This window comes from Garra rufa, chromosome 3 (assembly GCF_049309525.1).
Source record: "Garra rufa chromosome 3, GarRuf1.0, whole genome shotgun sequence".
NCBI classification, from domain to species: Eukaryota; Metazoa; Chordata; class Actinopteri; order Cypriniformes; family Cyprinidae; genus Garra; species Garra rufa.
The window spans coordinates 4,506,371-4,517,583 of NC_133363.1; the positions used below are offsets into that span (position 1 = coordinate 4,506,371).

The following is an 11,213-nucleotide window of genomic DNA, read 5'->3' on the forward strand; positions in this document are numbered from 1 at the left end:
CTGCGATTCTGAAGACGCAGTAACTTCCACAGAGGGAGAAAAAAATCTAGTTGTTAGCAACTGGCCTTAGCCAAGCCCTATATTCAGTTTTTTTCAAGCTAAGTATCGCTAAACTTGCACTTCCCCAAAGCTAAAAAGTTAAATCCATTTTACTTCTGCGGTACAATCCGAGAGAGACTCGCGGCAATAACAGAAAGCTGATTGGCTATTGCATGCTGGTCTCATTTGTAGTTTAAATACAGCAAATTATATTTGGAATAGTGAAATAAAGAACTACAACACCACGGAAACAACAAAAAGAGAATTTAAATGAGCATTAGAGGTAGCGTTACATGGACATCGGAAAAATAAGACCTGTGTAAAATTATTTAAGACCTAGAACAGCGAATTTAAGACTTTTTAAGGCCTAAAATTTTGATTTTTAAATTTTAGACTTTTTAAGACCCCGCGGAAACCCTGATACATGACAAAAAAGTGTGAAACAACTGAAAATATGTCATATTCTAGGCTCTTCAAAGTAGCCGCCTTTTGCTTTGATTACTGCTTTGCACACTTTTGGCATTCTCTCGATGAGCTTTAAGAGGTAGTCACCTGAAATGGTTTTCACTTCACAGGTGTGCCCTGTCAGGTTTAATAAGTGGGATATCTTGCCTGATAAATGGGGTTGGGACCATCAGTTGTGTTGTGCAGAAGTATATATAGAATTAAATATTTTATAGAATTAAATATAATTTCACATGTGTTAATTCATAGTTTTGATGCCTTCAGTGTGAATCTACAATTTTCAGTCATGAAAATAAAGAAAACTCTTTGAATGAGAAGGTGTGTCCAAACTTTTGGTCTGTACTGTATATACACACTCAGATGAGCTTGTAAATGTGGTGAATGTTTAGCATTACATTTATATTTATGAAATCATTTTCCTAGGATCCTGCAAAGTCGATCAGCTGTATTAATTTCAGATATATAGATGATTAGGTCAAGAGCTGCATAGCATTATTATATATTAGCTTTTGCCTTCATATTATGCATAACTCAATTTCTTTTTTCAGATATATTGGTAATAGCCAAAAGGGGGCAGCAAAGTACAAGTTAAAAAACCTGGAGCGATTCATCACTAAACATAGTGTTCAACACATTTATATTTTTTCATAAAGCACCATTTGATTACAAAAGGCATTTAGACTTAGAACGGTTTTAATTATAGTAAAAAAAACACAAACACACAAACACCTCCGTCCCCCCAACACACAAAAAACAAATACCGTCTAACATGACAGGACCAAGTGTGTCTGTTCTTTTGGCTGACATGTGTTTGATTTCTATTACAATCATACTCTGATATTAACAAAAATAATTTGCTTGTTTTACGTGTTACTCTTCTCTGACGTTTATAAGGTTTAAACAGCCATTTGCATTTTGATGACAGGATGGGGATCATAGTCATAGATCTCAAAATCTTCTGCATGGAAATCATCAATCCGTTCAACTTTGCGTTTGATCCTGAGTTTGGGGAAGGGACGCGGCTCTCGCTGAATCTGTGGGTATAGGACAACTATTAGAAACTTTCCACACACACCTTTTTCAAAATATGGCACATTTATACTTTAAATAATGCATGCAGATGAATTGTATTGAATATATGCTACATACCTGCTCTTTCAACGGCTCAATGTGATTGGTGTAGATGTGGGCATCACCTAATGTGTGCACAAAATCCCCAGGCTACAAGATAAAAATAATTAAAGATGGGTACAAATATATTCAATGAGTTTTAGTTTGGTTAGTCGGTCCATAAAAAATAAAATATAACTAAGTTTCAAAAGATTTGATATACAACTATAAAGCACAAATGTTATTTGTATATAATGGAGCAAAAAAATGCTTTTCTTACTTAGATTTTTTTGTCTTGTTTCCAGCCAAAATATCTAAAAATTCTTAAATCAAGAAGGATTTTCTAGACGAGTAATAATTATTTTCTTGTTTTCAGAAAAAACAAGTCAAAATTAAGTTATTTTTTCTTAGAATAAGCAAAATAATCTGCCAATGGGGTAAGAAAAAAAATCTCATTTCAAACAGAAAACAAGATTATTTTTCTTACTCCATTGGCAGATTATTTTGCTCGTTTCAACCAAAAACACTTAATTTTGACTGGTTTTTTTTTTCTGAAAATAAGACAAATTTTTACTCGTCTAGAAAATCCTTCTTGATTTAAGAATTTGTAGATATTTTGGCTGGAAACAAGACAAAAATCTTAGTAAGAAAAGCATTTTTTGCAGTGTGGTTGATGTACCCAGTGAATACACCGCAAAAAATGCTTTTCTTACTAAGATTTTTTTGTCTTGTTTCCAGCCAAAATATCCAAAAATTCTTAAATAAAGAAGGATTTTCTAGACAAGTAAAAACTATTTTCTTGTTTTCAGTAAAAACAAGTCAAAATTAAGTGCGTTTTTGTTTGAAACAAGCAAAATAATCTGCCAATGGAGTAAGAAAAATTATCTTGTTTTCTGTTTTCTGTTACCCCACTGGCAGATTATTTTGCTTGTTTTAAGCAAGAACTCACTTAATTTTGACTTATTTTTACTGAAAACAAGACAATAATTTTTACTTGTCTAGAAAATGGTCCTTGATTTAAGAAGTTTTAGATATTTTGGCTGGAAACAAGTTAAAAAAAAATCTAAATAAGAAAAGCATTTTTTGCAGTGCACAGATTCTGTACCAGAGTCTAACACTGCAAAAAATGCTTTTCTTACTTAGATTTTTTGTCTTGTTTCCAGCCAAAATATCTACAAATTCTTGAATAAGGAAGGATTTTCTAGACAAGTAAAAATAATTTTCTTGTTTTTAGTAAAAACAAGTCAAAATTAAGTGAGTTTTTGCTTAAAACAAGCAAAATAATCTGCCAATGGGGTAAGAAAAAAAATCTTATTTCAAGCAGACAGCTAGATTATTTTTCTTACCCCATTGGCAGATTATTTTGCTTGTTTTAAGCAAAAACTCACTTAATTTTGACTTTTTACTAAAAACAATAATTTTTTTTTTTACTTGTCTAGAAAATCCTTCCTGATTCAAGAATTTTTAGATATTTTGGCTGGAAACAAATCAAAAAATCTAAGTAAGAAAAGCATTTTTTGCAGTGAATACAACTGTCTAAAAAAATCAATTGCAGCATTCTGCTGTTAGCAACTTCTGTATGATTACATCAGATTAAATCATCAGGTTGTAAAATGTGTTCACCTTGAGTCCTGTGATGTGGGCGATCATGTAGGTCAGTAGCGCATAGCTGGCGATGTTGAATGGCACCCCCAGACCGATATCACCAGAGCGCTGGTACAGCTGACACGACAGCTCACCGTCTGACACGTAAAACTGACACAACGCATGGCACGGGGGCAACGCCATCAGAGGGAGATCTGACAATCATATTCAAGTATAAAATTAACTCATAATCATGCATAAATATGGGCAGTGTTTTTATTACTTTTTATTAATAACGAAAACTGTTTTCTTCTTCAAATATATTTTTACACTTTTTAAATATACTTTAAAAAAATGTTTTGAGTAATTGAAATACAGGGGCAATAAAATAAATAAATAAATAAATGAAATATAACATGAAATTCACTTTAATCAACCTTTTTTTTTAAACTTGAACAGAAATAAGTTGAAACACTATAAATGCAAAAACTTAATTGTTATTGTTAATTAAAATGAAAATGATTAACAATAGTTTTTGGTCATTGAAATCAAAATGAAATATTTTAAAAATATTACATTTTTAAACTAAAGTAGTAAAAAAAAAAAGCTTGAAACATGTTAAGTACTAAAATCGCTAAAACTAAATTGCTGTTTTTTTTATTGATAACTGAAATAAACTTTTAAAATGTTTTTGCCACTGCAAAAAATGCTTTTCTTACTTAATTTTTTTTTTCTTGTTTCCAGCCAAAATATCTAAAAATTCTTAAATCAGGAAGGATTTTCTAGACAAGAAAAAGTTATTGTCTTGTTTTTAGTAAAAACAAGTCAAAATTAAGTGAGTTTTTGCTTAAAACAAGCAAAATAATCTGCCAATGGGGTAAGAAAAAAAATCTAGTTGTCTGCTTGAAACAAGATTTTTTTTCTTACCCCATTGGCAGATTATTTTGCTTGTTTTAAGCAAAAACTCACTTAATTTTGACTTGTTTTTACTAAAAACAAGAATTTTTAATTGTCTATAAAATCTTTCCTGATTCAAGAATTTTTAGATATTTTGGCTGGAAACAAGAAAAAAAATTAAGTAAGAAAAGCATTTTTTGCAGTGATGGCAATTGATATAAACCTGAAAATAAAAAAATAAATATTTTAACATGTAATATATATTTTTTACAAATGTTAAAATACTAAAATTACAAAGCCTTAAATAACAATAAAAACAAACCTGAATAGAAATCGTTAATTAAACTAATCAAAATGACATGAGCACATACATTGACAAAAACTTAAATTAAAATAAATGAAAAAGCCAATCCAAACGTTTTATAAATATGATCATAATATGTGACCCTGGACCAGTCTTAAATAGCACAGGTATATTTGTAGCAATAGTCAAAAAAAAGTTTTATGTCAAAAATCTTTAGGGTATTAAGTAAAGTTCATGTTCCATGAAGATATTTTGCAAATGTCCTACTGTAAATAAATCAAAACTTAATATGCATTGCTAAGAAGTTCATTTGGCCAACTTTAGAGGGTATTTTCTCAATATTAAATATTTTTTTTGCACCCTCAGATTTATAAATACTCATATCCTATCCCAATTTAAAAAAAAATGAGCCTTATCACTGGATTTGTGGTCCAGGGTCACATATATAAACAGTACTGAAAAAACACTACTGGAGGGTTATTCATTTGATTTAGACCTTTGGGATTCCAAGCGCACATGATGATCCTCCGGTCTTCTGGGTTCGACTTGATGGTGTCGATCACTTTCTGTAACTGGTCAACACCTTGCCCAGAGTAATCTACATGGAGAGATGAAATCACAGCCAAGCTTACACACAAAGTCCTACCATACATATACTAAAACAGAAGCCTTTGAAATGTATAATAAATAAATAAATTGATCTTAAAGTATATTTTCTGTTACCCATATACTCCACTGCTACAGGATAATGTGTCATATCTATAAAGAAGAGCAGTCACCAGTGTGCATGTCTTTATATTCAGCTCCAAAGTGCCTCCACTGAAAGCCATACACCGGACCCAGATCTCCTTCCTCCCGATCGGTAAAGCCATTCTTATCCAGAAAATCCCTGGAGCCGTTAGCATCCCAGATTCTCACTCCCTTCTCTGACAGCTCTTTGGCATTGGTTGAACCCTAAATTCAATTTAAAAAATGCAATTAATTCAACAAATTAAAATAAAAATTCATGTAAAAATGAAGTTTCTACATCATTCCTTGTGTGTCCTAATAACCTCTTTGTACAAATGTTTTCTTCTGTTTCTTTTTCAAAATGTATTGTATTTGATTTTTGAAAACAATAACCTATATAGCCACTAATTCAACAAATTAAAATTAAAATGAATGTAAAACTGATTTTTCTAGATATTAGTAGACTTTTTCGTTCCATCACTTTCATTCCTTACTTTTCTTTCCTCTTTACATTTCATAGTTCATTAGTATGTGCTTTGCATTTTCTTTGTATTTACATATATGTGACCCTGGACCACAAAACCAGTCATAAGGTAAAATTTTACAAAACTGAGATGTTTACAACATATGAAAGCTCAATAAATAAGCTTTCTATTGATGTATGGTTTGTTAGGATAGGACAATATTTGGCTGAGATACATCTATTTGAAAATCTGGAATCTAAATCCTGAGAAAATCACCTTTAAAGTTGTCCAAATTAAGTTCTTAACAATGCATATTACTAATCAAAAATTACATTTTGATATATTTATAGTAGGAATTTTACAAAAAATCTTAAATGGAACATGATCTTTACTTAATTTCCTAATGATTTTTGGCATAAAAGAAAAATCAATAATTTTGACCCATACTATGTATTTTTGGCTATTGCTAGAAATATACTCCAGAAACTTAAGACTGGTTTTGTGGTCCAGGGTCACATATGTGCATTTGACTGATCAATTCAATTTTTAATTTAAGTTCATTTGTATAGCGTTTTTCACGATACAAATCACTCCAAAGCAGCTTTACAGAAAATGTATAACCTTATAACCTCTTTGTACAAATGTTTTATTCTCTACTGTTTCTTTTTCTAAATGTTTTGTATTTGATTTTTGAATGTAATAACTTCTAAATAAAAAATAACCCCCCCCCCCCCCCCAAAAAAGGCTATTTTCAAGGCTTTTTCAGGCCTTAAAGTTCAAAAAGTCAAATTCAAGTACGAACCCCGTCACCTGTCTGTCATTGCTTTGGAAAGAATCATGCTTTTGGGGTTATTCATGGTCTGTTGAATGTATAATGTTTATGCTTTTACACTGCCTTTAAATTTCATTGTAATGTTCGATGGTTGAAGTCTGAGTAGAATAGAATTATCTCATTGCACCCATAATGAAACTTTCACTGATTGTTTACAGCTTAACAGAAGTTACACCCATAATTTGTGCAAAAAACTAAACAAACCATGGGGCACAGGAATAAGGTGGATAGACAGAAATAAATCAAATAGTATGGGATATTTTCCTACCTTGATAAACCATAGCAGCTCCTCCAATATGCCCTTCCAGAAAACCCTTTTAGTCGTCAGCAAAGGAAACTGATCTGCAAAAGCAATTTAGAATTATAGTTTAGTACAATTTCAACATCACAGGTAGCTGATTTTTAACTGTTGCTTCCAGCTGAATCCTCTATCCATAATATCGCTTTCTTTAGGGAAAAAGTCATCTTGTCTGAATCAGAAGAGATGCACGGATCAAGCAGCGTTTACAAGCCGAAACAGTCTAAAAACAAATATGTAGGTGGATTTTGAGGTCAGACGACAATAGTAAGCGCTACTATGAATTATGAACTTATATTTTAGATGGTTTAATGTTTAAATGATTTACGCTTAACATGCTGCTTTTCGCTTTACAAGGCATTAATTGATGGACTGGAGTGCTGTGTGAATTATTGTGATGTTTTATCAGCTGTTCAGACTCTCATTTTGACGGCACCCATTCACTGCAAAGGGTGAGCAAATGATGTAATGCTACGTTTCTCCAAATCTGATTAAGAAACAAACTCGTCTACATCTTGGATGGCCTAAGGGCGAGTACATTTTCAGCTAATTTAGTTTTTGGTTGAACTATACCTTTAAAACAGCTTTTATTAATGCCACATTTGTCAGATTTTATTACTCTATTAATGTTATTCAAACAAAGTAGCAATTACCTACAAATGACGCTCTTCTCAGGACTTTTAACTCCTTCATGCTACCAAGAAACCACATCTTGCATTTGTTAGTGTTTTATACTCTGACACCAAACAGAAGTGAATTTTCCACCTTTCTGGTAAGCTTACATTAGAATTGTAATTGTTTTTCTTGTAACTCAGTGGCATGACCTGTTCACAAGATGTCTGTCACACTAAAACTATGATACCTTAAAATGAAATAAAAATAATCTGGATGGAAATTGTTAGTATTTAAACTAATCAAAATGACATGAGCACATGAATTTAGAAAAACTTTTAATTCATTTAATTCAATCCAAAACTTTAATAAATATGATCATAATGTGACCCTGGACCACAAAACCAGTCTAAAGTAGCATATGTATATTTGTAGCAATAGTCAAAAATACATTGCATGGGTCAAAATTATTATTTTTTTCTTTTCAATTCTGACGGCACCCATTCACTGCTGAGGATCCATTTGTGAGCAAGTGATTATAGTCACTCTCTCCAAATCTAATGAAGAAACTAACTCATCCACATCTTGGATGGCCTGAGGGTGAAAACATACTCAGTCAGCACATTTTAATTTTTGGGTGAACTATTCCATTAAAATATTTTCATTCATGTTTTCCAAAGAACAAAAGTCTTATGGATTTGGAAGGACAACATTCAACTAAAGCTTTAAACCATAATAATTAGTATTTTAACTCAAACTCACACTGCAAAAATGCTTTTCTTACTTAGATTTTGTGTCTTGTTTCTAGCCAAAATATCTAAAAATAATTCAATTAAGGATTTTCTAGACAAGTAAAATTTATTTTATTGTTTTCAGAAAAAAAAAAACCAAGACAAAATTAAGAGTTTTTGTTTAGAACAATCAAAATAATCTGCCAATGGGGTAAGCAAAAAAATAAATAAAAAATGTTAATACAGAAAACAAGATTATTTTTCTTACCCCATTGGCAGATTGCTTGTTTCAAGGAAAAATGCACTTAATTTTCAGAAAACAAGACAATTTTTACTTGTCTAGAAAATCCTTCTTGATTTAAGAATTAGGGTGAATACATTTTCATTATTTTTAGCAATTTTCCTTTTTGCTTGAACTATACCTTTAAGACCTTTAATGTCATTCTAACAAAAAAAAACATTCACATTCAAATTATGCTTTGCACTTCTTTCTAACATAGAAATCACATCTTGCATTTATTAATGTTTTAATACAATGACACTAATAACAGCGTGACAGTTATCATCTTTGTGGTGTTATCTGGTGTCCTGCTAAGCTTACGTTGGATTTGCATTCATTTCAGTGGCATGAACTGTTCATGAGATGTCTGTCACACATAATACTGACCTCTGAGACTGTATCTGGCCTGTGTCCCAAACACAGAGATCACTCCAGTCCCGGTTCGGTCGCCTTTCCTCGCTCCGGTCTGCAGGATGAACTCAACCAGATTCAAGTAACCGCGCTCATCACAAAACAGGGAAAAGTCCTTTTTTATGCCATTTGTTTCTTCTTTCTTGTTTTCCGCGTTAGTGCAATGACCATTTGTCAGTTCCGCTGCGGTGCTGGACATTTTCGTCTCCTAAAGATTATATTCAAATCTAAGATGTGAACTCAAGTTAAAAACAAATGCACCCTGTTTCCCGCGAAATTTCGTCTTGTTCTTCTTCTTTTCGTTTTTTTTTTTTTTTTGGCGGGTTACAGAGAGTCTTACGTAAAAGCTGCACACTGCCACCTACGAAATTGGAGGAGGTAAAAGCATTGCTTCATCGATCTCGACTTAAAGCTCTTATAGCTGATTGTTTCTTGATTTTAGTAGACCTTAAATAACCCAGTTCGTTCCAGTTTTGATAATACACCTTACTTTTCTTTCTTCTCTAATACAGTTCATTAGGATGTGCTTTGCATTTTCTTTATATTTACATATGTGACCCTGGACCAAAAGGGTCAATTTTTTGAAACTAAGATTTATACATCATCTGAAAGCTGAATAAATAAGCATTCCACATGTTTTTTTATGATAGGATATTTGGCCGAGATACTAACTATTTGAAAATCTGGAATCTGATAATGTGGAATATGGAGAAAATGGCCTTTAAAATTCTTAGCAATGCATATTACTAATCAAAAATTAAGTTTTGATATATTTACAGTAGGGAATTTACAAAATATCTCCATGGAGCATGATCTTTACTTAATATCCTAATGATTTTTGGCATAAAAGAAGAATCGATCATTTTGACCCATGCAATGTATTATTGGCTATTGCTACAAATATACCTGTGTTACTTAAGACTGGTTTTGTGGTGCAGGGTCACATAAATACAGTGTTGGGGATCACACATTACAAGTAACGTTTCAAGTTTCAAGTAACTAGTAAAGTAATAACTTTTTCATTTACAAGAAAATATCAGACTTTTTCAAAAATGTAATGCCAGTTACTTTTAGTTTCCTTTATGTATTTAATCTCATTTTATTAATGTCTTTGCGGCTGACCTTTGTTGATCCAGTTTAACCATACTAATAAGCACAACTTACTTTAGACTAACACTGTGCTTCATTTTTCTCTTTGCTGAAGAGAGTTGAACTCTATATATTTAACTTTTCCTCTAGTCCATTTTGTTCATTGCATTTAATTTTTTTTTTAAATAGCTCCAGAATTTGAATATGCCTGAAAACCAGTATCATCTTAATCCTGTTTGTTTATTTATTTTTACTTATTCACAGAAAAAACGTCCATCAACCCTGAAAATGTGAGGTTTTGTTTATTAACCAGGGGCCTGTGGACCCCTAGTGGTCATTGACGTGAAATCTTTTTGGACAGATTTTTATTTATTTTTTTATAGCGAAAGCAGTAATATTGTGAAATATTTTAGTATTTAAAACAACTGCTTTCTATTTGGATATATTTTAAAATGTAATTTATTCCTGTGATTTCAAAGTTGAATTTTTAGCATCATTACTCCAGTCTTCAGCATCACAAGATCAATCAAAAATTATTCTAATATGCTGATTTGTACTTTAAGAAACATTATTTATTATTATTATTATTATTATGAATAGAAAGATCCAAAGATCAGCATTTATCTGAAATAAAAAGGTTTTGTAACATAATACACTATACCATTCAAAAGCTTGGAGCCTGTATAATTTTTTTGGGGAAAGAAATTATAGAAATTAATATTTTTATTAGCAAGGATGCTTTAAATTGATCAAAAGTGATAACAAAGACATTTATAATGTTACAGAATATTTCTATTATAGATAAATGCTGTTCTTCTGAACTTTCTATTCATCAAAGAAACCTGAAAAAATTCTACTCGGCTGTTTTCAATATAATAATAATAATAATAATAATAATAATAATAACAAATGTTTTTTGAGCAGCAAATCAAAATATTAGAATGATTTTTTAAGGATCATGTGATACTGAAGGCAGAGTAATGATACTAAAGTTCAACTTTGAAATGACAGAAATAAATTACATTTTAAAATATATTCACATAGAAAAAAGTTATTTTAAATACTAAAATATTTTCAACTTTTTACTGTTTTCTGGATGAAATTAATGCATTCTTGGTGAGCAGAAGAGACTTCTTTAAAAAACACATTAAAAATCTTTGGAAAAAAAAAAACATTTGACTGGTAGTGTAAATATTTGTATTTTTAAAATATTAATATTTTGACACATGAGATTTTTTTTGCCATAAAATAAGGTCAATATATTTAAGCATATAGCTATAGCTAAATATGCAGTGCATTATGCATTTAGTCATCACAAAGACATTAATGGGCTAAATGGGTATATTTTATCAATTTTTCTTTGATGCC

The 11,213-nt window shown here is 31.1% G+C and overlaps 1 protein-coding gene across 1 annotated transcript; it reads right to left on the bottom strand.

Moving 5' to 3' along the window:
- Positions 1 to 1,124: 1,124 nt before the first annotated feature.
- Positions 1,125 to 9,032, bottom strand: tyms (thymidylate synthetase). Its single transcript, XM_073837441.1, has 7 exons — positions 8,733 to 9,032; positions 6,693 to 6,766; positions 5,179 to 5,353; positions 4,896 to 4,997; positions 3,238 to 3,413; positions 1,654 to 1,725; positions 1,125 to 1,538 (listed from the first exon to the last, which is right to left on the bottom strand). The coding sequence occupies exons 1-7, from the start codon at positions 8,953 to 8,955 to the stop codon at positions 1,401 to 1,403; spliced, it is 960 nt and encodes a 319-aa protein (XP_073693542.1). The 5' UTR covers positions 8,956 to 9,032; the 3' UTR covers positions 1,125 to 1,400.
- Positions 9,033 to 11,213: the final 2,181 nt, after the last annotated feature.

What these genes read in the sequence shown, in the direction of transcription:
- tyms (XM_073837441.1), bottom strand. Translation starts at nt 8,955, where the DNA reads ATGTCCAGCACCGCAGCGGAACTGACAAATGGTCATTGCACTAACGCG. An exon ending in AGCTGCTATGGTTTATCAAG is followed by an intron (nt 5,354 to 6,692) that starts GTAGGAAAATAT and finishes AATTGAATTTAG; the next exon opens with GGTTCAACCAATGCCAAAGA. An exon ending in CCCACATCACAGGACTCAAG is followed by an intron (nt 1,726 to 3,237) that starts GTGAACACATTT and finishes TTTATCTTGTAG; the next exon opens with CCTGGGGATTTTGTGCACAC.